We start from the raw sequence: 27,339 nt of genomic DNA on the forward strand, positions 1-27,339 counted from the left end.
TATATATATATATATATATATATATATATATATAGTGTGTGTGTGTGTGTGTGTATATACACACACACTATATATAAATGACTAAAAAAAAGTTTTAGTCATAACTAAGTCGGTCATATCGTCTAGCTCGAGATACGAAAAATAAAGTTATTCTTGTTTTTCTCCTGTGTTTATGTTTTTTAGGCTCCTAGCCTAGTTGTTCATTCGTTCACATCGAACGCGGTTATTCATTCACGACGTAATATCACACGTACTCAGTCAAAACTCGCGCATACCCGTGCTTCATGATAACGCTTCTCGATTTTTGTATTTTAAAAACGAGTCGTGCTCTCTCGCATCTTACTCTTTGTCTTTTCCTTTTCTTTTTCCAACCACAATTTCAAATTTCTTTTTTAAAAATGTTAACCGATAAAGAAAAGATAATGCTGTTTCTTTATCGAAAATTTTGAGACCATATTAGATCATACGAATAAGTAATTGATCTACACATTCAATGCTGCATATCCTGATCGCAATTTTATTTCTAAATCCACTGTTCAGAAGACAGTGATACGTTTTTACGAAACAGAAACAGTTAAAGACCAAAATCCTTTCAAGCCTCATAACTCTAAATATGCCTAATACAAAAATACTTTATTATAGGTTTTTGGAAAACCCTTGAAATAAGCTATAAGAATATGTAATAAAAAGTGGGGGGTCCAATTTAAAAAATTTAATTTGACCTCCGTATGACCTTCGTCCTCCACTCAAAGTCAAATTTTTAGCCATCATTAGGTACATTTTATTAAGCCCTACAACTTTGCTACTTATATATTTTTCGCTACAGTTGATCCTTTTCGAGATATTTAACCGTTTCCGGACTTTTTGCCAACCCTGTATATATATATACAGGGTGTCTCACACTCTCCTCCGGGCATTTTGTGGGAACGTAGAACAGGTTGCGGTGAACATAAAAGTCCTATTACCGTTTTGCGATATTCGCTATAATTATCGAGATATTAATTGTAGAAAATTTGTGGATAATCATACAGAATATGGTAAATGAGTTATAATAGCGACGACTGCCGTCGTGTACTTATACTTTAGGTCAAATTGAACAAAAAAGTCTTCTATCATTTTCCAAATAATCACATATGTTTTTAATTATAAATTAAAGAAGATTATTGCACGATTTTGCATGATAATGCACTCATCTTCTTTAATTAATATTATTTGCAAAATGCTAGAGGACTTTTTTGTTCAATTTGACCTAAAGTATAAGTACACGAGGGCTTCGCTACTATAACTCATTTACCATATTCTGCATGATCATTCACAAATTTTCTACAATTAATATCTCGATAATTATAGCGAATATCGCAAAACGGTATAGGACTTTTATATTCACCGCAACCTGTTAAGGATAAGATTATATTTTTTTGGGGATGTAAAGGCGTCGTTTTAGTATTTTGCCGTTATTAGCAGAACGCATTTCGAGTTGAGTTTTGCATCGTTTGCCAGCGCATCGATAAAAAGACAAAGTCACGGAATTAGGTCAAATAACAGTCGATATAAGGATCCAGGGAGTCGAGTATTTTGGGATGCAACCCGCTCCGTTCGCATACTATGTCGCTGCTCAATATGTATGGCTAAAAATCTCCCTTCAAATATCTTTCTCGTCACGTTTTTCATTTGATATGACCTCCATTCTACCTTCCTTGAATTCTTATCAAGCATCTCATTCTTACATCGATATCTCGACCTCGCCAAAAGGAGCACGTATTATGAATTCCAAATTTACGTTATGGTGGTTTATCACTTGATGATGGACGCGTGTAATTTCGGACACGATGTAATACGAGGATGGTATCATATTCCTTCGTGCTATTCAATAGCATTCGGTTTCCTCCGTTTACACGTCGACTTTATAACGATTTCGCTCCAGGAGAATTTATTCTTGTCAGTCGCGCGCGTTTATAATTCTATCGTCGTTTTTCTCGTCGCAATGCAGCTAGTTTCTGTAAAACGCTTATTTGCGCCCGACATGAACTTCAATTCTTGGAATTTTTATCCGTTCGAGTGCGCGCGCGTGCGCGTAATTTCTTTGCGGATTTTGCGCGCGCGATCAAACGTTGCAAGTCATAAATTGTAGAGCGGCAAGAGGATTAAGCGGATTAAACAGTATTCTATCAACGCCCAGCGCGCGCTCACATTTATTATTATTCGCGCCAGTGAATCGATCGGCATTAAATGTTTATCACACCGAAAGAACCGCGCCCATAAAATGCGCGTTTCGCGCCTGATATTTCCGGCCGAGCGTACGCAAGTATTTGTACCATAAATGACACGCGAACGAGTGATAAAAGGAGTGACAGAGAGAGAGAGAGAGAGAGAGAGAGAGAGAGAGAGAGAGGGAGAGAGGGAGAGAGAGAGAAACGAGGGGGACCATTTTCTTTTGAGTGAAAACGACGCAGCGATGGAAACGCGCGATTTAAAAGTCCGACACAATTACGCGGAATTAAATGTTTGCGATGTCATCGAAGGAACCACGCTCGTAAAACCGATGCTTCAATTCGCGCGCATGCGGTAAACCAGTGTATGTATTTTAGTAACGAGCACATATCGCGTGTGTACGCTTCATTTTTATAGCGGCACATCGCGTATTTTACGAAAACCAAAAAGTCGAACAAAGATGTGAATAGGCGCGGAATAAACGGGCGAACTGAGTGAATATTATAAAACGCGGTTGTGCGTGTTTTTTATTTTTTTTTAATTTTTTATTTTTTCACGAGAAACGCTAATGCCCGCGTAAAATCGCACGGGCGCGCGCTGGTTTTGTGCGTGCCCCTGGAGAATTATTTTTCACGTGATTTAATCAACGTTAAACGAGTTTGCCGTGTAATCGAAGGATTCCCCTCGTAAAAATCGCGCTATCACGGGAACGTTACGAGCGAAACACACTGCGTGCGCAAGCAGCTGTTCCGGTTTACGCCCATAAATTTTTGTTACGCTTTTTTATGGGTTTACGTCTTTTGCGACAGTACAGCGGAATTATACATAACTGGGGACACACAGCCGAGGAAAAATAGAATAAGTAGTTAGAGCCATACGATTCCGTCCGTGCCGTTATCGACGCGCGAGAGACCCATAATCGTAAAATGCGCATTTCGATGTACGAACGTGCATAAAAGACGACCTTCGACTTACCTCGTGCATACCCTCTCTGAAGCGAGACCGAGTTCAAAAGAAAGAAAGATAAAAAAGTCCCGATTTAGCGAGAGAATTCGAAGTTGAAAATCGACACGACTCTTTGAAGAATCGCGCGCGGAAAAAAACAGGCCGTATTAACGCGGCATATTTAGTTGAACAAATTTCGGCGAAGATAAACAGACTTGTTGATTATTATAATGAGATACTCTGCTATGCAACTAGAACATTATAATACCGGTTAAAGTTACAGTGTGTATAGTAATCTGTATTCAGGTGCCTGTTTACGATGACTACATGCGAAAAGGAAGAACACAGTTTTATTAATATGTGTTTGGTTAAACTAAAGAGAATTTCTGATTATTATAATAACATTCTCTGGTATTTAACGTTGCTTACAACACATATAGACAATATATAACAGATCTGTCAATTGGAGAAGTGGTGTAGCGGAGGTCGCGCATTCAAAAAAATGTTTTGCTAGACCAGGTATAATTCCAAATGTCGCAGTTAAAATTTATCGCTGTTTTTTGTATCTGCTAGGAAATTGTCTGTGGCACACGTAGAATTTACAGCAGCAGTATTCTAGCAATACCTGCGGACAAGAAATTTAGGTCCCGTTGCCAATTATTAATCCGGCCTTAATCTGGACGGGCGCCACGGGGAGACTTTCTCGCCAAATTTTACCAATAGTTCAGATATAAATTCTGTCTCCGTTATCTATATTGATTAAATACAAAACACACGCGATATCGCAGTGTATTTGCCGGAGTGTTCGCCGGTCGTTCATCCATCTTAGCTGATATTTATATCTAAATAACTTTTGCTATGTGACCATTTTTTTGAGTGCGTCGAATTCTCGTCGGTGATTTCGCGGCAGTTGCCGATTCGACGAATCGCGAGAGGCATCGCCCTTAGAATAGCTCTGTACGAATAATTGCATCGGGAAGCTTGCGCGCGTTGCACGCCGGGGAACGGACTCAACGATTTCAGAGAACTGTCATCCGTGTCCACTAACGTCCTTTCATCCGAACATGCACAAATGCGCACGCGGATGCAGCGTGAGAGAGCAGTCATCTTTGGCTTTTCCGGCGAGATGAGCGTGAGGTAGCGCTTTGTGTGTCGCGGTTAGCTCTCGAATAGGGGGATGATGGATCTGCTGGGGTTGTTTCACGCTTACATGTCACGGCGACCCTCCGCTGTCTCTTCGGAACGCGACTTGGGGTCGTAAACGTAGCTACCTCATTACACAAGTCGGATCAGCTGTTGTTCAGTAACACGATGTAACGAATACGAGTCTCAAGATACACACGTGGTCGCCTGTGCGTGTGTGTATGAGAAAGAAGGCCGTGTATTGACGTAGAGGCGGATAAAAAATTTGCATCCGCCGAGACCCGCGTAGTTCGCCGCAGGATTGGTCGCATCGTTAACCGACTTGCACCGCTGCGAGCAGTTAGGAACTAATCTCCATTTTGATGCAGTTTCTAAGGAGACTTAACCAGTTTCGGTTTAAGCCGCGTCTCGCATCGCATCGCGCCGCGAGTTGCGCCGAGGAATTCCCGAATTTGCCAACTTACAATTACAATGCATCACCAATAAACCGTGCGATAGTGTGTACACGCGCATACATACATGAATATACATACATGTATATATGTGTATGTATATATATGTACAGATGTACTTGGTCCTCTCTACGAGCCGCTATAATAACCGGAGAATCCACTTACTTATCTTGACCCGCGTATTCCCGCGGGAGCCACTGCGCAGGGCTGCAGATCCTCTCCAAGGTGGTGGCGGTATCGAGCATCCCGCTTTCCGGCGAGCCGTCGAATATCTCGATCGCCGACTGGCAGGACTGCGCGCTGCAAAATCGATAACACGAACATATCCATCAAACGATCTCACGACGTGCTCGCGGAAATTCGCGGACCTCACTCTCTTGTTCGCGAGGAAATCTCACATCGATATGTCGGTTCCCCTGCGAGTAGCTTAAGCTGCATTAGCGATCTAATGTATCTTCTGAAAAAAACCCAAGGACTCAACGTAATCGCCAAATTTTAACAATCGCGTGATTAATTCGAAAGATTCCTGCAAAAAAAGAACAGAAAAAGAAAACCATTATCTCTAAACTGACTCTTAAGGAGAGGTTTTGGTTCAGATAATTGAAAAAAATAGAAGATTTCTATGATTCTTTTTCCGAGAAATAAATAAAGATAGCAATATAGAGATTTAACCGTGCCCTATTTATCACACTGCTTTAAAAATAAAAAACTATTTAAAAAATATCTTCAAACTGCAACATTACAGGTCGTGTAATAGTCTGGAACACAAATGGGACAAGAACATTTAAAAACTGTATTAAACTTGCTGGAGAATGAAACTTTATTTCATGTGAAAAGTTGAAATTTAATTAAAAGAAGATACTTGGAAGTTACAAATAATTTATCCTCTCTCTTTCTTTTTTATGTAGAATATCCTGGGAAAAAAATAGCAATTTCGGAAATTTTCCAAAAGATTCAGATTTATCTTCCAGCAAATTTAATACTATTTTTTAATTTTCTTGAATCATTCATCTCAAAGGTTTTCAGAGGTATTCGTTAACGTTAGTCGTCAGAGTCAAAGGCGTCCGGCGACAAGAAACCTAAACGAAATTTCAATTTTTTTCAAGCAATTTTTTTATATTTAAAACAATCATAAACGGTATAGTTAAAGCCCCGTATTGATATCTTTACTCATTTCTTTGGAAAAAAATCCGCAAGAATCTTTTATTCTTTCGGCTGTCTAAAAAAAAGAAGCGGAAGAACTTTCCCTTAATCTCTTCTTGATCTTTTTCTCTAATTTCTCGAAAAAATGGAAATGTCAAGCCATCATGTCGGTCCTACATCGCGAAATAATCCATAGACGCGTCCAATCGAAGCGTCTCGCGGCGCGCCGCGATCGAGAAGAAGCTGCAAATCCGGCACGGTCGGGTGTCGCTATTACGCGTACCGCCAGTAGTAAGCGCGGGATGAAAGCGCAGACAAAAGAGGGAAGAGGAATACACGGTGTGGCCGGCCGGCCGAGTGAAAAAGGGAATGCGCGATATTCCCCTGTGCTCGGGGGCGGATTTCTCGGTTCACCTGGCGCTTGGATTTACAATATTCCGTTCAAAATTCATGCTGTACCTTGTATAAAGCCGTCTCTGCCCTACGTCTCTCGTGCCCGGCACAAGCGTGCGCGCCTTCAGTTTATATCAGCTCGTATATCCGCGCTCTTGGAACCTCGGAGCCGACAGCGGCGTGTTCGCGCAACGTTGAGGGCGGAGAGGGTGGGTTGTGGGGGGAGGGGTTACTGTCGTCCTCGTAGTCGCGTCGTCGTCGTCGACGGCGGCGTCGACGGTGGCTCCGTGGTAGTTTCACCCCTTCCTCGCGGCATATTCCATCTCCCGACGCGAACACATCTCCGAAGGTGTGGATACGTGTTCCGCGCGTGTCGCCGGCATTGTGCATGATAATTGAAAATCCCCGGGATACGGACGCGACGTGTTTCCACGCATGATTTAATGCTTCTTTCCACGCGCTCGGCCTCGGGGTGAGATCTCGCCGGCGCCGTTTCGATAAGTTACGCGAGACCCCGCTAACGGTGAAATAAGAGTTTTGCGGGCGGAACATAGCGCATAACGACGCGCGTGATCGGGGAACAACACTTCTCCCCCGCGTACACAGCCACGGGTGTCACCAAATGAGTGTTTCTCGGGGTTGTACGTCTCGACGTCTCGCGCATGCAACGCGACCGGATCTCTAGATATTACTCTTTAAATTCCTTGAAGTGACATTTCACTCGAAAAGTATATAAAGTCACACGAGTAGAGTGAGCCGAGTCACTCGAATTCGAGTTATTTTTAATTCATATAAAGTGAATTTTCTTCACTCTACCTCGTTTCGCCGTCAGAGAAACATATTCACTCCAATCCGTTCAAACATTCGCTTATGTGGCTGTAATTACAAAGAAATGATTCAATCTATATAGAGTAAGTTTCAAAAAGAATGAAAATGAACATTTAATACATGACTTCAAAAGTACAAATAGTACTGACAAGTAAACCTACCCAAAAAGTACACTCCGATTTATTTGGCACAAATGTAGAAGTACAACAAATATTTAGGTCATATTTTTTCATTTTGCTTTCCTTTGAGTTTCATGGGTAGTTTATAGTTTTTTAATTTCACTCCTATTATTTGTATAAATAATAAAATGTTTAAACGAAACATGTAAAAAGTTGAAAAAAATTATTTATACAAATAATTTCTCAGTTTGGCCGAGATTCGAACTATTTTTAACTAATTTAGCACAGATTTGAAATATTTCGGTTGGAATCTCGGCTAAAGAAATGTAGAATGGTTCTTGTCTTAGGTATGCTGATTTTGTTAAAATTTTAATTAAAATTACCGGATTTCTCGATTTGGTCGAGATTCGAACCATTTTTGACTAATTTAACACAGGTTTAAAATATTTCGGTTGAAATCTCGACTAAAGAAATTTAGAATGGTTCGTGTCTCAGCTATGCCGATTTTGTTAAAATTATTTAACTATATTTTGTATTCAATTTTATTTCTTATGCATTTTTGTTGTATTTGTTGATGATAGGAGTGAGAATATTAAAAAGCTATAAACTGCCCGTGAAACTCAAAGTGCGCCAAAATTAAAAAAATATGGTTTAAATATTTTTTGTACTTCTATATTTGTGCTAAATTAGAAAGAAATCGGAGTGTAACTTTTGAGTAGGTTTACTTGTGAGTTTACTTTGCGAGTTTAAAGAAGTCAACCATGATGAATGTTCTTTTCTTGGGTATTTATTGATAATTTAATCTTTAAACAAATGAATAAAAATGATAAAAAGTTACAACTAATAAGAAACGATATTAACTAATAAAAAATGACTAGCAGAAAATAAAAATTATTTCTTAATTAATTTTAAACTATAAGACTTGAATCTTTCTTGTTTTATATAGAAAGACGTATGGAGTATTCGTTGGTAACAAAAAACTTAAGTATAATTTTGTGAATTGGACCACTTTTGCATAACCATGGAATATGGAGTTAGAATCCATTTTAATCTTGACATTTCGGTTCATTCTTGTGGTTTCACTCTTGTTTCTTTGGGTAGCAATATTTTTACGAGTGGAAACACTGCCACCTTTCACTCGTTTTGAGTGAAAACTCGTTAAGGTGAAACTTTACCTCAAGAAATTTAAAGAGTATGACAGTGTCTTGATGATGTCTCGCGTTATTAATTAATATTATCATTATTTCGAACCGTCTATCTCCCCTGCTCTTTTTTCCATGCGCCTAATATCGACATTATTACGAGTAACGAGAGCGCTCTCACTCGATGTGAACGGTAGGACTTATGGCACCCGCATGGCCGGCGCATTAATCAACGGACAGACCATTTTTGCAACACGACACGATGCGAGTAAGTTACGATCGCAATCCGTCGCGGATTTGCCAACGTCGAGAGACGCGATCGGAAACGGTAAACAAATGCGAGATATAATTCCGCATCACGCTTGCCGCTGATAGAGTTTCTCAGGTAGCAGTCTGGAGACCCTCGACTTCTTACTGATTCGTCTAGTTTTCTGTTTGATCGAAAATAGTGGATTTGAGGATTATCATATAAAGAGATTCTACAAAAACCTCTAAATATTTCTCCGTAGAAGAGATCGCTATTTTAAGATGGGAGATAAATATGAAAAAAAAATTAGTCTTTTAGAAATTAAACTACCTATTTTTATTAATAGTATTACAAATAAATGTACCGGGAGCTTTCTGGGGTTATGGGTTAACTCTCGAGTCGAGTCGCACCCTTGACGGATAAAACAAACGCCATTTTCGGTCGAAAACGTGTCCAGACTCTTACTTGATACACTCTAGCCGCCGATTCCCGAGTCGATGGATAATCGGAGCACCATGTGTCGGGGGACGCGGGAAAGAACAAAGAGCTCGAGGTTTTCTTGCTACCGGTCGATCGCGGTCGCACGTGCGTTCGAGGTACGACTCTGCGACGCGAGGGTGAACGGTGTTACCTGAGGTTGTAGCTGGCCAAGGAAACGTGTCCGGTGTCGTAAGCGCGACCACGCAGCACGAGCCTGCACGTCGTGGACTTGGGCTTGCCCCGAGTGTCGTGGTGGCCCGCGCGGACCTTCTCACCGCTCACCTCGAGGTCGCAGCTGTTGGTCACGGCGCCTTGGTCTTTGCGGTGCTCGTGGAGGTCGCGATTGTTGTACCGCACGTTGTAGCTGCCGGCGGACTTCATCATTTCGACTGAAAGGTCAGCGGCGCGCGTGAACGTCGATCCCTTTAGCATGACTCCCGCGTATCGTTCAATATCAAAACGTTATCCTAATTTCATTCATGAACGGGCAAAAATAATTTTGCCGCTTGATATTACACACCCAAGAAAACAATATTATCTTATTTTTAGAGGGATCCTCTGAATCTTAAAAAACTTTATATGGCTTCAAGAGGATTCTTCTCTGAAATTATCAGGGAAAAATATTCTAACCGCAATATTCTTAAAGTTCGAGGAACTTTTTCTTTTATCTACGATACTAATTTTGTTCTTGACAGAAATTTCCTCTACAGTGAAAGAAAAATATTTAAAAAACAGCAAATATTTCTTTAGTGAGAATACTAAGAACATATTTACAATTTTTTTACTTACGTAAAATAAACAGTCACTTTCATGAAAAGCTAAGAGAGATTTCCTTAAAGTTTTAAGAAAATTTATATTTTTTTATTTTGAAAATATCTTATATTAGTATAACTAAATATATTATTAATACTCACTGAATAAATATTTATTATTTCTTACATATCTTTTCTTTCACTATAGTAAGAGCATTCTGTGTTTCGAGTAAATATATTCTTTCTGATTCAAAAGGAAAAAAAAGGTTAGAATAAGTATATGATAGATTTCTAATTAATAGTCCGCTTCATTAGAAAAGGAACACAAAAAAAGAATAAATTTAACATTTATTGTTGGTAGGTACTATATACATATAATAACATATTTGCTTGTACTAGTAACAAATATTTTCCAAATAAGAAAATATATATTTTATTAGGAACTTAAAATTTAAATAAATATGTTATTAGTATTTATCGAATAAATGTTTTATTTTTTTAGATATTTTTCTTTTGGTATATTCTTTCGGTAAAAGTTTTCGTTTAAAATATGGGATTAGAGGAAATAGTACTTTGCAAATAGAGGTCTTTTTTGGGTGTAAAATACAAAATTAAGTAGAGTGAATAACTATTAAAATAATAGAGAAATAACGGTTTCAATACTGGCATTTGCTTATAACAAACGAGAAGTCGGTGATATATTCTGTAGATCTCGTAAGAATAACGCGATACGTGATCTATTCTGAAATTCTAATTAATCTCGGGCACTTAATTGGTTCCCGCTCTAGTTTTTAATTAATATAAAACACGCGAAAATTATGGATTATGATCGATATAGCGGTGGGCAGAAATGCGGAAGCGTAAATTGAAAGACTTTCTCATTACTTACGACTTTTATTCGTAGTGTCGACGGTGACCGTCGTGGGTGCCTCCGTCGTCATTTCTATAAAAGTCAACGTCGCGACGAAGCCATTATAATCAAAAGGCGGTACCTCCGGGCCGGTCCTGCGAAAAAAATAATATAAACTTTCCGACAAGTGCGCGGGACAGCGGTGCATCGAGTTGAGTCAACAAAAGAGATAAAATTTGAGAGTAATTGATCCTTTGCGTGCCGACAAATCGCGTTGAATAAATTTCCAACCTGAACTCGACGAGCAGCTCTTGGCCGTCGTATATTAGCGATGTCTTCTCCTTGCCGCAGAGCATCTTCAGCAACGGGCTTGACGTCGTCGGGCCGGAATACACGGCGATGTAGTCGCTGGTGCAGTGGCTGCAACGCGAGGGTGGAAATATTTTCACATAAGGTGGCAATATGCATTTTGCGTTCGGGGTTCAAGAGACTTGGTCGGTGTAGTCTCTCCGTCTTTCGCGCCGGGGTAAACGTCGCCGCGGCGGAAGCACGAGGTGGATGGAGAAAATGGAAGGTCGAAGGGGCGGCGGGGGCGGGGGTGAGAACAGAAGAGCGCGCGACGGGATGGTCTATCGAAGCGGTCGAGAATCGTGTACCGATTTATCAGGGAGTTCATGAGGATGAACTGGATTCGGGAGCCGTGGAAGTTTCGCCATTAAGAAAATATCCAATATTACCGGTAAGGGTAGAAGCGGCTGTGCCGAATTACCGCGACGGGGATGGCGTGATTTATTTTACGAGGGAACTTCATCGCCGTTCGCTCGCAGGGACGATCCCTCACAGCTGGGATCACGAAAATGCGATTTTAATAATGTGGCCAATTAGGGGTCATCGTGGCTTTCTGGAAGAGCTCGGGTGTGCCCGGTGATTACCGTGTAGCTACGAACGGCGATTAAAAGTGGTCCCCTTCCTGCTTCTTCCTCTCTCTCTTTCTCTCTCTCTCTCTCTCTCTCTCTCTCTCTCGCAATTATCGCCGGTGTATAACATCGTGCTCCATTATTGATAGACTCTGAATTAAGGTCGATTGCTGTCGTTCCCCCAACTTTATAAATTACACGGTGATACTCGTAGTGTTGGCGGATGCGACGTTTTTTGAATAGAACAAGTGCAACTCGGGAGATGTGTATTAACGTTGCACACAGTCTCTCGTCTCTCGGTTGACTGGCACAGATAAGTTGTGATAAGTGTTATTTACTTACGTATTTGTTTTATGTCAAATTAACATGAAAATTAGAGTGGATAAAAATTGAGATATGTAAAATTGTATCAAATTTAACATAAAACTTTTTGCAGCGAATGTGTAAAGAGATAATAATTTTCAATTCAGACGTCACTCTGTTAATAAAGTCGTGCTTTAGTGTTACATAGAGATGACCGTAAGATGAGGTGAAAATAACTCTGTGAAAAGACCAGGTGTCGTCGTGATGTAACGTTCGAATGTTCGGTTGCTGATAAATTCGACGCTGTATATCAGCCGGAATATATTTCTCACAAGCTGTCACCGATATTATTACGGTCGAGCCGATGCCGCGTGCGTGCGTGTGTCGATGTAAAATGTATTTGTCGGCTATATTCGTCAAGATTCTGGAGATTCTGAACGTTCTAAACACGTAACAGGTGCTTCACCAACTTTCCTCATAATTCTAATTAATTACCTCGAAGTACGAGCGTGAAGAAATTAATGGGGAAACTTTGTTACTCACGGTTCGATTTTGCTGGCAAAATTTTGCAGCTAAAATGAAATTCCATGCCTCAAGTTTCGCTATCTCGTCACGGATACGCAACGCCCGGGCTATGTTAGCCCGATAGATACGCACGATAATTAGCATTAATCGCGCGCAACGTGGATCGCGATGTGAGTTAATTGCAACGTCCCATGTGAGCTAATTGCAACATATCTCGTTCAATCGGGCAGCCAACTCCGAGCTGATGGACTTTTTAAGTAGCGTGAATATTCCCTAAATTTCTTGGAGTGAAATTTCACCCGAAAAGTGATGTGAACATGAAGTTACTCGAATTCGAGTAATTTTTTCCTCATATAAAGTCAATCTTCCACTCTGTATTGTCGAGTGAATATTTTCTCGATATTGAAAAGTGAATCTAGTGTGCTTTGCAGTTGCAGGAACATGTTTGCGCTAATCTCTGATAACTCTGATAAATATAATAACATCTGATTGAGACATTTCCCGCAAATGGAGTCAGAATTCACTCTTAATCTGTGTGAAACGTTCACTCTTGCGACAGTGAAGATACCGCGAGAGTAATAGTGTCTTCACTGTCACTTCGAATGAAAACACTATCATTTTATCTCGTCAGCTTTTCCTCATCAAGCATCGGACTCGTCGGTTTATTTCTTATATCGTTTCATATTTTCATTAGCTTATCTCCAAGCACACATGCCATTTCCCGCGACGGTATTAAAACCGGAATCGCTTCCTTTTCTCCTCCCACTCTTGTTTCTTTTCTTTTTTTTTTTCTAAACGCGCCCTCGCGTGAGCTCATCGTCTTCGATAAATTAGATCCCGTCCCTTGAACCCGCGGTGAACAATGAACAGGCCGTAATTATTTCCATTAAGAGAACCGGGGAGAGGGGGGTGGTGGAAAGGGCTGTCAGTCCGGGGTTGGTTCGCCTCCGCGGAAATAGTTCTACTAGAAGTACGTCATTTTCTGCCCGAGCGGCTCGAACACCAGAAAATCGGATTCCTCCAGCTCCATTTCGCGCGAATCTCGCGTCGCCCGGCTCTGGAGCAGAAAGGAAGCGGCAAGAGGGAAGTCTGGCAAGCGGGAGCGGGAGAGGGTTTCCTTCCATCCATCCCACGGCGTGGTACCTGCATTGTGTACCTGCGCCGACAACGCTCGTTACAAAATGCGCCGAGATAACGCGTCCCCCTTCCCGGCGCACAAATCCGCCGGAGTAAATTAAAAATTCCCCACTCGAACCTACTCCCGTCTCCTTCGAGCGACGGGACGCGCGCGGCATCGCACCTCCGCTCGTATCGTCCGAGCACCGAAAGCGCGGGCTTTATATAAATCAGATTTTTGTGACCGACCGTCGCGCTGCAGCAAATATTCTCGTTTGCAAAAATCAGTCTCCTCGCGTGTCTCCCGCGCGTCCCGCCGCGGCCGCCAAATAACTTCCGAGATCGTCGATAGATACGCGAACGCGACGATTTGGACGGACACGCGGTGCTCCAGAGAGCGATGAAGGGCGCAGGACGGAACGGAATGGGGCCGGGGGAGAGAGGGAGAAAACGAGAAATGAAAAAAAGGTGGTACGACGCGCTGGAAAAATACATTGTTCCGAAACTTCATCATTCTGAAATATCGTTCCCGCGCAATATCCGAGGCGGTGTAAAGTCCCCGACGAATCGCAATATTGAAATCGGATGAATGGTCGGATGAAAATGTATGTATAATCCCGAATTTTCATTTTTTCCTTGTTTTTTTCGTCTCTCTCTCTCGCGCGAATACATGATTTTCCCTCGCGTGCTCGCCCATATGTTTTCGGGATATTTTCCCATTCTTCGTTTTGACACCGCGAGCTTTCGGGATTGTCCGCGTGTCCTCCGATGTACTGGCAAAAATATGATATTCCCCGCGTTATATCCCGCGTATTCCCGGTTTCCGGATTATGATTTTTTTCGGTCGACTTTGTGCGCCCATTGCGAATCCCCGTGGGGGGATGGGGGTGGGACGTATCCCTCGATCGGGCAGCGGCAAACACGGGCGGGGTTGTATTCTTCAGTGGTGCGGCTCTCGGTGAAGCGGGCGTAAAAAGTTTCGTGAAACATTTTATCCTCATTAACGGCGCCTTTGGAAACATAATAGCGGTTCGCTATTATGTTGAAAACCGCTTTCGCTGCTCTTGCCTTGGCCTCCTCGACGTACTGATTATAAAGTGATTAAGGGTGGAATCTCCGGGTCTAACGGGCAGCGAGACGTTCGCGCGGCTGTTAGCAAAAGACCGGTGATTAGGATGATTTCATTAATTAAACGTAGCCGCAGTCACGTGCATACAAACGCGATCGTCGATGAATGCCATCTTTCGCGCGAGCGCGGCAATTAAAAATATCGCCGGCGCGGCATAAGGAAGGCCGTAATGTAAAGCGCGCGAGATGTTATATATTCAATCCGCTAATGAGCGAAATATAATGCGCCGCACCAATCACGACGATTATAACGCGGTGAAAATGCGAATTATAACGCGAGGGAAATCCCTGATCGAATATTGATACGATTCTTTATTATCCGTTGCGCGCACGGTGTTATACATGAATTAATATATACATATTTATTAATGCGAATACTAATTATCCCGTTGATCACGCACAGCGTATCAGATGTCGCGCTCGTTCGCGCGCGAGCTTCACCGGGGAGTATGTATACCAGTTTTCTTTGTTGCGCGTCTTTCTCGCATAAAGGAGTGACATTACGAAACGTACAAGTATATCCGAGACGCGACGGGGAAGTCTATTGTCGAACGACTGAGAAACGCTTTTGAGGGAACACCGCCGCGGTTCATTATACAACTCGGGTTCGCCTTTCGACGACGACGGCGACGTCGTATTCTACTACAACGACGACGACGACGACGACGACGACGACGAGGAGGAGAACGAAAAAGCTCGGCAATCGCAAAGACCCATTTCTTGCGGGCCGACTCTCTTAGTTTTATTCATTTCACGACCTTGCTCTCCACAGTCCATCACCTCGGCTTCTTTCTCCTCGTGGAATGTAAGGTGCGCGGACGGATTCACGGACAGTCGGGTATATGTTAATCCGGTTGAGATTACATCGTCGTGGAGGCGTCGGACCGTAATTCCGTTTCCGCGGTAGGAAAGTGCGAGGGCTGCTCCGTGAAAGCGGCCTTTCGGGGGCTCCCGTCGGGACGATTCTTTAGCAACTTACTTCGCCATATTGAATTGCGATGGGCGAGGGGGAAAAAGCGGAGCCGATCTCGTTCGCCTGGGCCGTGATACTTCTGCGATTCGCTCGCGCCATCTTCCACGGGGATAATTAAGGCGCCGTAATGAACATTAATAAATTACCGTGACGCTACAAAAGGGCAGGTGTGCGAGAAGTTAGACGTCAAAGTGGCCGCTGTTGCATCGTTAATCATCGCGCGTTAGGAGAAGAAGGAAATGCAGCGCGAGGATTAACACGCCCGTTTAATGAAGATTCGTGGCGAACGATTTATCGCGACAAATGTATTTGGTTGAAGTACATCTTGTTGTCTCTGATCCTTGGACGGTTTATGGACGAGGTGTCCGACGCGACAGTGCTCGTGTGAAGGTAAACTGGGCCCATGTTTCTCTTTTATAAAATTCTCCTCTACCATTTTGCAAGCAATACGCGATATTTATTTAGTTGTTAATTGAAGAAGATGAAGAAGTAATGGTACACCGATATGTCTCACCAACCAACTATGTCTCCTCGTTATTCTAACAAAAAAGTAGTAGTACATTGAGAAAGAAATATCTGAAAACTTATTTGTGGGATATAAAGTTTTTATTGCTATGAAATGAAATTTATTGTGAAATAAATTTATTTCCATAGATATAAACTTCATATTTCACAAATAAGTTCTCAAGTATTTTCTCAGTGCAGCAATATGTAAGATTGTTATCATTAACACTGTAGTAACACATACTACAAAAGGTATTGGTCTTCTTAATTATAATTCTTTTGTGTGATTATAATGTGATATATAATCATAAATACTATGCACTTTTTACACTGAGAAAAAGATGCTTGAAAATGTATTTGTTGTATGTAAATTTTATTCACACACAGAGAGAGAGAAATATATTTTTTCTCCTAGATAAATAAATTTTACTTCACAGAAATAAACTTTATGAATAAATGTCCTATGAATAAATTTTCAAGCATTTTTCATTAATGCTCAGTATAAGTACGCTTTCCGTTGTATGCTTGTACATTAATCAAACTTAGATCAAACTGTAAAAAAATTCTCTTTTTCATTTTGCGAGCAACCACATAAATTTCTGAGTTACTAGTTAAGGAGGATTGATGGATAATCGCGCGTATATAATCTCCTAAAATTTATAACTAAAAAAATTTGTGGTTATTTGCAAAATAATAGAGAACTTTTTTGTGCAGTTTGACTTAACTTACACAAGTATATAACAGAAATGATATTTATTACCACCACACTTTGCACCGCATCGCGCGCAATTATTCGCCAATTTGTTTTAATTAATAACTCAAGATTTTACGTGGTCGTTTGCAATGGTAGATAAATTTTGTGTTCAGTTTGACATGATCTACATAAACACGAGCGTTTTTCAACTTATCGTCAGACTTTCGATGAGATTTTTTGGGAAAATAATTCACACACATTATTAATATTCGGATTAAGTTGTTATGTCTTGGTACAGTTCTACTTAATCGTTATATTTCTAAATATTTTTATTGAATTTCTTAAAAAAGAAAATCATGGAATTAATGAGTTTTTCAGGCCGTAATGGCGCAAAGTCACGCGTACAGCATTATTTATAATAATGACTTGTAGCATAAGTAAGTAAAGAGAGAGAGAGAGAGAGAGAGAAAGCGCGTGTGCACCAACTAATACGCGCGCATTGGTATATTAAAGACCACGTCGTCGAAACGATTATATGGGGAGTCGTAACAAACGCAATTACGGTAATAATCCCGTGGAAGGCAATAACATCGTACACGCAGATGCATTAGATGTGGCGGCACGCCGGCGACTGCCACGTTTATATTACGCAATCAGAGCAGCGCCAGCAGATATCGTATGTAACTGCGTGTAACTAATGCAGTACTATATGCGCTATGCGATATTAATGCACCGCCAGATCCAATTTACCGCTATTAATGCGGCATAGATATGTCGCCATTCCCGCGACCATCTTGGGCGCGATGAAATCTGAAATCAAGTATTAGACATACTACACTCGGCGCGGCGTGGATAATTACGGTAAAATGTGGTCGCGAATCCATTAGCCGTGTTGATTGGAGACGATTGTGCATCGCGCATTTCCTATATGTAACGCGCGCATACTCCATATAGGCGTTTACCATAACCGTATTTTCCTGAAAATGGCAGATAGTTACGCGCGTTCTATTCTATTTCATTATCTGCCATTTATAGGAAAATACGATCTGATAGTTAAATACATTCTAACTGCGCTTAATTGATCTGCCATTTTCAGGAAAATATTGCTCGACAATTTGCGCCTGCGATCGTATAAATCGACAAGTAATTAATGCGTCAACGAGACAAATGCCAAAAAAATGCCATCAAAAAATCATTGATAGATATTGCCCATTTTCTCTCTCTCTCTCTCTCTCTCTCTCTCTCTCTCTCTCGGTAGACTGTAAAAATAATCACGAATATGCTGTTAAATTGAAAAGTACCAATTCTCGGATACATACCTAATTCTGGACATTTTTATCGTTTTAATCTTTAAACACGAATACTTAAATATTCAACATGGAATATGTGTATATATTTAATATATAATATAATAAATATATAGCTTAAAATATATATGTTACAGACAGCATAAATTGCTGATATATGTTTCAAACCAAAAGATCTGTCTAAAGGAAATAGGATGTGTTTAAGACATTTTTTAGTAGATTGTGCTGTCTGGGTGTACATATATTTTATATGTTGAAAGTTTAAACATTTGTACTTTTTTAAAGACTAAAACAATAAGGATGTTCAGGATAAAGCACGTATACGGAAATTGGTGTTTGTATCTTGCAATTAATAGAAGTGCACGCGAGCAGTTGCATAAAGATAATGCATATCAAAACGAAGATGAGGAACGTGACTTACGAAGCGCGCGCGGAATTGACACAGATACTTCAAATTACGCGCCGTGAATATCTTGCGCTTTCGGCGCGCGATCGATAGAGAAAAAAAATAAAAGAAGGGATATTCGTTCCAGCAGACGAACCGATAATTCCACGACTCAAAACTCTTATGACACGGTTCGTTGCTCTATCAACCCTCCACCTTCTCTCGTTCTTTGCAATCCCAGCGGAGTGTAACTCGGAGGAATTGGTTGTTCCGTAATAATACCCTTTTTGTAATCAGCGATAAGAGCAGGAAGTAGAGGAAGGGAGAAGCCACTGCGCTCTGGAAAATAGGTGTCCGCCTATTATCCAGATTAGCATTATACCCGCTTTTATCGTTACCATAAAAATCGCGTTAAGTTCCTCGATCCATTATCGAGTCGATGTTGCGAAAAACTAGGAACGATGAAGCCGCCGGTTTCGCACTTGTTTTAACGTGTTCACGGCTCGTGCGCGGAATTCATCCGCTAAATGGATCCGATCGAGTCGCGCACTCCTAAAGACACGCGATCAGATAGGATATGTGTCGAGTGTACGCACGAATTAATAAATACACACCGGTAAAAAGACCGGATAGACCGAGCAGTGAGATAGACAGGGCAGCACGTGCAGCTCGTGTGGCGCTGTTTTTTTGTTCAGAAGAGAGATGAAGAGAGGGAGAAAGAGAGAGAGAGAGAGAAAGAGTGGCAAGTGAAAAAAGATTTGTGCATTAATCGTCGCCGGAGAAAATCGAACATACACAGCGCGCTTTTGAGTGTTACAGTGTCGCGGTATATGAGATAGATTAAATTTTCGGCGGTACATTTAATAAACTGTCGACACTGCGAGCGAGAGACGCGTGTTCCCGCGCGCGTCCCACATCGGATGCGCCCGCATTACTTTTGTCGAACAGAGATGCAACCGTCCATTGTTCCAAGGGTCCCTAAGCCCCAGGGCGTGGTTATGACTAGCTTGGCATTTAATCCTGTCGTCGTTGTCGCCGGCTCCGTCACGCTGGTGAAATAGAGCCGGCGCCTCGTTGTAAATTCACCCCTGATTGCGAGCGGGTCTTGGTCCGCGCTACCGTTCATCCCCCGGTGCAAATGCATTGTTATATGAGACCGCTTTCGCGAAATCATGGAACGATAGCTTGGCACCGGCTGCTAGCAGCGCGGTGGCGCCAGAAATACGCTCTCTTCGCGCGTAAACGCGCCTCTCTCTCTTTCTCTCTCTCTCTCTCTCTCTTTCTCTCTCGTTTTCGTTCGCTGAGAAAATCTGAGAAATTCGGCAAACACGGGGCTTCGTGTGTCAAAGCGATTTTGTCTACGATGCGGGCACATACATTCACCGGCTTCATTTTATACTCGTAAGAGAGAGAGACGCGCGTCTTCCATTAATCTCGCTCTTCTGAAAACAGAAAAGATAGACAAAACTGGAAAGCACAAGATGTCGTATCTCATATTCTCTTTCTTTCCGAGTTTGCTGGATATTTTTCTGATTTTTGTTTCTACTACTTACAGAAGCTTAAACCTTAAGTAATTGCTGTTTATTGCCTGATTGCTTCAACGTGATTTATGCGAGGTAATATTCGCGAGAGTATTAAGTGGCGTCTCTGAGCCTGGTATTAACATCTCAGCTACTCGAAGAACGCCGGGCAAAAATAGTTCGATGCTCTAGAGCGTCTTATCGGGAATGAGAAACTGCTAAATAAGTTGAGGTAAATTAAATCGTCTACCTCCGAGGACCTCCCGTATTTTTTCCTCTCGTACCTTCCACGGTAGTCGCTCATTAAATATTAGGAAGAAAAATATTTATGAAAACGTCTCTCGAAGGCAAAGCGCTTCTTTGCATCACTGTGGCGCTATATATATATATATATATATATAGCAGTTAGTTTAAAATCTTATTCCTGTCTCGGAAAGCTTAAAGGCTCTCTCAATCCAATTAATTAAGTTCCTCGCCTTTCCAATTAGAACATTCTTGGTTTCCTACGAATTGCCATCGTAGATTTTTCCTTTTTTTTCTTCTTCTCCCCCTCCCTGTCTCTCTCTCACTCTTTCTCTCTGTCTCTCTTTCTTATCGCCGCTACGAAGCTAAATGATTAAAAGATCTGCGTTCGTCCGCGTAAAGCGACCGCTCTACGTCGAATTAAATAATTTCAACTCGAAAACCCTCTCGTCCGTAGCGTAAATTGTGAATGCGCGATAGAATTTTAAAGACGTAACGATTCTCATCGCTTCTCCGACCGCAAAACTGCTGGCGCGAGAGCCGCGTGAGAGTAATACTCGGTGAAAAATTTATCTTGATATTGTGTGAAGTGGTTAAACGCTTATTCTGTATTCTATTTAAGTGCACTCGCGCGCGCTAGACACAGGTTGCAGTTGAAGATTCGGTTGATTACGTTAGTGTGGCGTTGTAACGTTCAATTTCCCGTTTTACGGCGCGCAATTTTTAGCGCTTACCTGCCGAGACAAAAATGCGATATCTCTGTACTCGCGAGTGCGACGAGAACGCCCCTCTCTCTTACATTCCTCTCTCACACCGTGTCTTTGCACTTCGTGTATTTTATAAACTGGTATATCCTCGCCGCTGCGCGCGATATCCAGGGATATCGAGGTGCCCCGAGAACATTGTGCGGCACAATGTTATCAAATTCAAAGACGCCCCGTATTATCTCGGTAATAACAACGATAATGATACCAGTACAAACGGGCAGTAACAATAAGAAACGGCGAATGGCAAGTCGCAGGAAGTTCAAATCGCTTGAATGATCGTAATTTATGCACAAAATAGAAAGTTGATTATTATATTGCACTGAGAAGAAAATGTTTAGTACCTACAACCATAATCACACAGAGAAACGAGAGATTATCATAAATTATAGTCAAGGAAACCAGCATTCAATTCTACTATAACGTTATTTCTATTCTACTATTACTTATAGTATGATGATCTTAAATATATATTGCTATTGGCATTTTCGTATTAGAACAACCTGGTTGGGGCTAAGAATAACTATTGGGTTGATCCATAAGTGCGAATTTTTGTCCTGTTGGCATCCGGATGTTGATATTAGGAGGAGATAGTTCTATACAGTTGGCCATCTATGTATATGCTTTGATAGTTGACATTTCAGAGCATATATTGTGATGTAAGATACTGTTCAAAGAAGCACAATTGTGTTTGGAAAGAAAATTGAAGGTAGTATTGAAGTTTCTCCGGTGCATTATACCATTTTACTTCTGTAAAAATTGTTTAGCTGGAATATTTTTCCACATCTATTATATTCACTTATCATTGCTCCCTCCGATCATTATCTATTTCGCTCATTATAGAACTCCCTTGACGGTATAAATTTTGCTTATTTAGAATATGTGAAAAATCAGTTGGAAAGGCACAAGAGTTTATTATTAACAAGATATGATTGATTAAAATTGTTTTTAACAATAAAATGTATTTCAACTTTTAAAAATCCGCACGAACTTGTGGACCAACCCAATGTAATTTTTGTTATATTAATCATTTTTTCTCTCAGTGTTGTTTTTTTATTATTTTGCACGCACGTGTATTACGGCAGTTAGTGTTATCGATCGAAAAATTTAAAGGAATAAGTAGCATTAAAAGTAGGAAAATATATTTATGAATTCAATTAGAAATATCTTATTGTCACGTCCGTTTGGAAAATATTCGATTAAAGCTATTACGAGCGAAGTGTTACATCTATCCATTGGATCGCGCCATTTAGTAAATGCCCACGGTACATAGTTGTTTCTGGAAACAATTCAGTGTTTCTAGAGGATTCGCCGAAGGTAGCCTTTACCACCGCGGCCGGATCTGCCTCGAAATGTTGCTCCCGAGGTTCCGAGGGTAACAGGCGAGGGATGAAACAGGGGCCATAGTTGATGTCGGGTCGAGGAGCTGCTGCAGGGATAGAGGTATGCTTTATCTCGGAGCTTTACACTCTATTACGTTTATTAAAAGCACCCGCGGAAGGCGTCTTCATGCTCGAAGACGTTGACGCGGGTGTAAAAATGAGAGCGCCTTCTTTACGATTTCTTTTTTTTCTTAAAAAAAAACTGCCTTTGGTCCGGCAAGAAGATAATATTGTGCCAGAATGCTCCTCCGTCCCTCGCCTCGACTCGAAAATTAGACATCCAATTGAGTGCGTCCCTCGTTTATTCTTTAACACTTTTTAACCGACTTTGAAAAAAAGGAGGTTCTCAGTTTGTCCTGTGTATATGTTTCTTTGTTTGTTTCATCATAACTCAAGAATCGTTAGAGATATTGAAATGAAATTTTTGTAAGTTGTTTGGCATTATATTTACATTTTAAGTTAGTGCTATTATTCGGGTTTGTGCAAGTGTATGTGATCTAAAAATTTTAGATAATTCCATTATTTTCTCGAGAATTCGATAATATTTAAAGATACGAGACAAAACATATAGTTTTAATCAACTTCAAAAACAAATTTTTAATAAATAATTAAAAAGATATAAAATAAAAAAAAGCAAAAAATAAACCACCTTTCAAAGCCACAAAAGCTTTAAGAAATATAAAATAATTTTGATTTAATTCAATAATATCAAATTCAATAATCGTGTTCTACAATCCTATTCTAAATATTTTCCAATCCTAAATATTTTAACTATATTAGAAGTCGGTGCGAAAAAAGACAAATTAGGTAGGTAATTAACTATAGGAAGAAAAATAATGAAAAAGATATAATTATTAATCAGTCAGGTTTTCGCGTGTTTTAATATCGTTCGAATATTAGAATAGCATTAAAGCTACACTCAATAAAATGGTTTGCTGGTCCAAGTAGAATTCTAAATGTCACAGTTAAAATTTATCACTGTTTCTTGTATCTGCTAGAAAATTACCTGTGGTATGTAAAATGTACAACAGCAGCATTCTAGCAACATTTGCTAGCAAATGTAAAGGTGTAAGGACTATACATTCGTTTATCCCTTCTAGCTGGTCTTTCTTGTCTTCCATAGTCATTTATGTAAGAAGTGTGTGACTAGTCTTAATCTGACGCCACAGAAAGACTTTTTTGCTAAACTTTAAAAATTGTTTAGATAAAAATTTTGCCTTTGTCACCTGTATTGATTAAGTGAAAAACACATGCGACATATCGCATATATTTGCTGGTCATTTATTTATCTTAGCAAATTTCTTGTATCTGGATAATTTTTGCTGCGATCGCAAGATCACTTTTTTAAGTGTACACGGGAATATTGATTCAAAATTATTTCATACTTCTCAGGGCTTTTGAAGTTTTTGAAGACGATTTCTTTTTTCTTAGGCATTTTACTTTTCTTTAACATTCCGTTTGACGCATTTCTCGCAGTTTTCGGTCTTGATAGAGCCATGATCGTAGGATATGATTGGACGAAATCATACTTCACTCTTTTGCGAGAAGTCAAAGTAAATTCCTGCTGTTTGCGATCGGGCTACCCCAATATGAAGCGAATTTGTTGCATAATAGTTTCGTTAAGACGATAGTTTCGTATCGACTCATTTTGCTTTTGCGCTGGCGAGATACGCGAGTGACGATTACCGTTCCGCACAATACTGTTCCGTTCCAGATACTCAATGAGTCACTCCTTAACGGGGCTCGAGAAGCTGCGAAGCTTCTTTGTTACCTTTCTCCATTTTGTATTTCATTTTGATTTCGCGAGAGCGCGGAAACGTCGCTACCCATCGAGAATACTTGCCGCCTCGTGCAGAACGCTTACAAATTTTGTGGATCGCGGGCAAGATTCTCTCGCCAAAGCGCCGCGCCGCCGCGAAATACCATTCGCCGGCACTTCCGAAACATCGTGCCCGTAACTATCCCGAGTCTCGCGGAATTCGCGCGTCGGACCTTAACTAAAATTTCTCGCGAACTTTCGTGTCGCTTAAATTCTTCCCCGGACGGCGGCGGGTCAGAGAGCGCGAGAGAAGGAAAACTTATTTCGTTATCGTCTCGGCGCACCGTTGTGCCGCGGTTTAATCGCAGCGTTTCGCGCCTAACGTATTCAACGATTCGCAATTCGAAATTCGATCACTCGGGCGGCGGAACGAATGTTTAAGCGAACGTGTAGAGCCGTCTCTCGTTGTTCCTCTCTTTCTTCTCTGTTCTCTCCCTCTTTTTCTCTCTCTCTGTCTTTCTCTTGCTCACTTGGTCTTGCTTCGGTAATTAAATTCAGCAATTTGACGATCGCCAGAAACTCTCTCTTTCTCTCTCTCTGGGGCCGGGGCGCGCCTATTGTGAGGAGACTTCCTCACGACATCGCCGTCCGCGGAAGTTTCGCGCGGGGCATTATGCGCTTGTCACAACATTTCATTAAAAAGTTTTCGCCGCGACGCAGATAAGATCACCCGAGTTGGGTTCCGAGCCGTAAGATATAACCGCGACGTTCACGATGAAGGGATTTTTCGCGCGCTATTTCACGCCTATCATACTTCCTGCACGATATTTTCAACTGTAGCGATATCCTCTTGTACCTTACAGAGTGGGTCGAGCAGTGTTCGGTTATCACTGTCTGCATCGTGATTTCCGCGAGGCAATCGGCTGTGTTTTAAATCTTGGATTTGTTTTTCCAGTCAGCGAGACTTACTTACTTACTTACCGCTGGCAAAATCCCTGAATTGCTCACTCATTGCGCGCCCTGCCATGAGAATATCGCTCGTCGTATCATTATGGTAGATATTAATTCGATTACAAAAAGTTTAATTGGAACTGTGACATCCCCATCACGCAAGTTCCGTCGCAAGTTCTTGATAGAGGAGACACGAAGTTCGCGCGTACAAGGAGATCGCAGGTCAGAATCGGATGGTTTTGATTGATGATATCCCTGGTTATTTGCGAGTTTGCAATTTGGCGCGGAGAATGTGCTCTCGCGGAAGCCACCGGGAAGAGGGAGAGCTCGAGTCTCATCTAGATCGTTTACGAGATTATGTTGTCACGACCTGGTTGTAGACCAAACTTTGCTTCTTCAGGGTTAAGTCATAACGCAGCTAGGGTGATGGAGAGGAGCAGCAGGAGGAGGAGGAGAGGAGGAGAAAGAGAGAGTCTCTTAAAATTCGCGGAAAAATAATCGCCGGAGATAGCGGTGATGTTCGCCGTAAAGTCGGTCGCGCTCGAATTAAAGTAACTTTCGGTCGGAAAGTTTTCGGTTGACGGTTGGCTTTATTCCGGCGGCCGTATTCTGAGGGTTCTCGCCTCATCTGCATCGATATTGATTCGTTTATCGTGCGCGGATTTAAATTTATAAATATGACCCGCGGGGTAGTGACATTGGCAAGAGTTGCACGCTCGTTACTCAAATATACTCCGTAAACGCACGAAAGGAAACATATGAATGGAAGTTGGCGTATAAATAAAAATGAGCCGGCGGAAAAGTGTGTTAAGAGTGTAACGAGAGATTCGCACGGGTGTGTGATCAATTTATAGCCGAAATTAATTTTTCACGAGAGAGAGAGAGAGAGAGAGAGAGAGAGGAGAGCATTTTTTCTTGTATTATTTAGTATATTGTACTAAAGGAATTATTTCTATAAATAAATGATTAAATAAATAAAAGAATAAAAATTTGATGAGTAATTAACTATATAATTGTAAGGAGATAAATAATAAATACAAAGTACATGGAAAAAAAGGTTTGGTTGAATTAATCAAATATCTGGTCGAATATGAACGATCCAGAAATTCCGATTGAAGTAACCCGAATTTTGTTTAACGTAACCAAATTTTTAGTTGACTTAAACAGAATTCGGGTTACTTCAATCGGAATTTCTGGATCGTTCATATTCGACCAGATACTTGATTAATTCAACCAAACCTTTTTTTCTGTGTATGATTCTTGACTCGATCAATCGAGTTTTTGCGCACATAAGAATATTGATTCAAAACTATTTCATATTTTGTAGGATTTATGAAACTTTTGAAGATTATTTTTTAAAGATATTTATTTCGTATTTTTTAATATTTATTAAAAGTTGATTTTTGAAGTCGATTAAAAATAAAAATTTCGTTTTGTGTCTCTAGATATTCTCGGATTTTCGAAAAAGTAATTAGAAGTAAATAATTTTCAAGTCATTTGGACAAGCTCGGATAATTTGATCTAAAAACATGTAGATAACATATTAAACAAATTACGAAAAATTTCACCTCTATGGTTCTCGAACTATCAGAGAACATATATACATCCAACAAACATAAACATAATTCAGTTAAAAGTAACATTTCCTGCAACAACAATATAATATTGCAATATCTCGCGATGAGTATCAAGGAAGGAGACTGCTTGAAAATCTTGGTTGTCGCGTGTACATCGTTGCGCGCGTGCCAGATCGGATTTCGGAAAAATCGGCAGTAAAGTATTACGGAATCGGAAAGTCGCGCATCGCAAATTCTTTCTTTATTTCCGCTTAACATAAAAATTGCTCTTAAAGGAGGCGCGATTTCCCGCTTTCACTGAATCTATTTCCCTGCGGTAGTACTCGCTGTTCCGCGTGCACACGGGTTGAAAGGTGGCCCTTGATTGCCAATCTGAGAATTTACGGCTCCATCGTCCAACACCGCCTCCGTTGTTCGTCGCGGTTGTTGTCGTCGTCACCGTCGCTGTCGATGACGAAACGAACTTCCGCGTTGGACTGGTCGGCGTAACTTTCACGCAGCGCGCGTAACATTTCGATTTCTTGAAAAAGAAAAGAGAGAGAGAGAGAGAGAGAGAGAGAGAGAGAGAGAGAGAGAGAGAGAGAGA

General features: G+C 41.0%; 2 protein-coding genes across 6 annotated transcripts in view; one reads left to right on the forward strand and one right to left on the reverse strand.

Moving 5' to 3' along the window:
• Positions 1-27,339, reverse strand: part of LOC116842094 — a 422,139-nt gene that overhangs the window by 35,634 nt on the left and 359,166 nt on the right. For all 3 annotated transcript variants that reach the window (XM_032810806.1, XM_032810807.1, XM_032810805.1), the window contains exons 8-11: positions 10,997-11,125; positions 10,745-10,860; positions 9,255-9,492; positions 4,917-5,051 (exon numbers count right to left, since the gene is read on the reverse strand). In XM_032810806.1, the coding sequence (XP_032666697.1) occupies positions 4,917-5,051; positions 9,255-9,492; positions 10,745-10,860; positions 10,997-11,125 (618 nt within the window). The remainder of the gene's footprint in view (positions 1-4,916; positions 5,052-9,254; positions 9,493-10,744; positions 10,861-10,996; positions 11,126-27,339) is intronic.
• LOC116842095 overlaps positions 1-27,339 on the forward strand; it is a 332,290-nt gene that overhangs the window by 18,591 nt on the left and 286,360 nt on the right. The window lies entirely within an intron of this gene.

This window comes from Odontomachus brunneus, unplaced genomic scaffold, assembly GCF_010583005.1.
Source record: "Odontomachus brunneus isolate Ranch 3 - 2012 unplaced genomic scaffold, Obru_v1 Obru_scaffold_021, whole genome shotgun sequence".
NCBI classification, from domain to species: Eukaryota; Metazoa; Arthropoda; class Insecta; order Hymenoptera; family Formicidae; genus Odontomachus; species Odontomachus brunneus.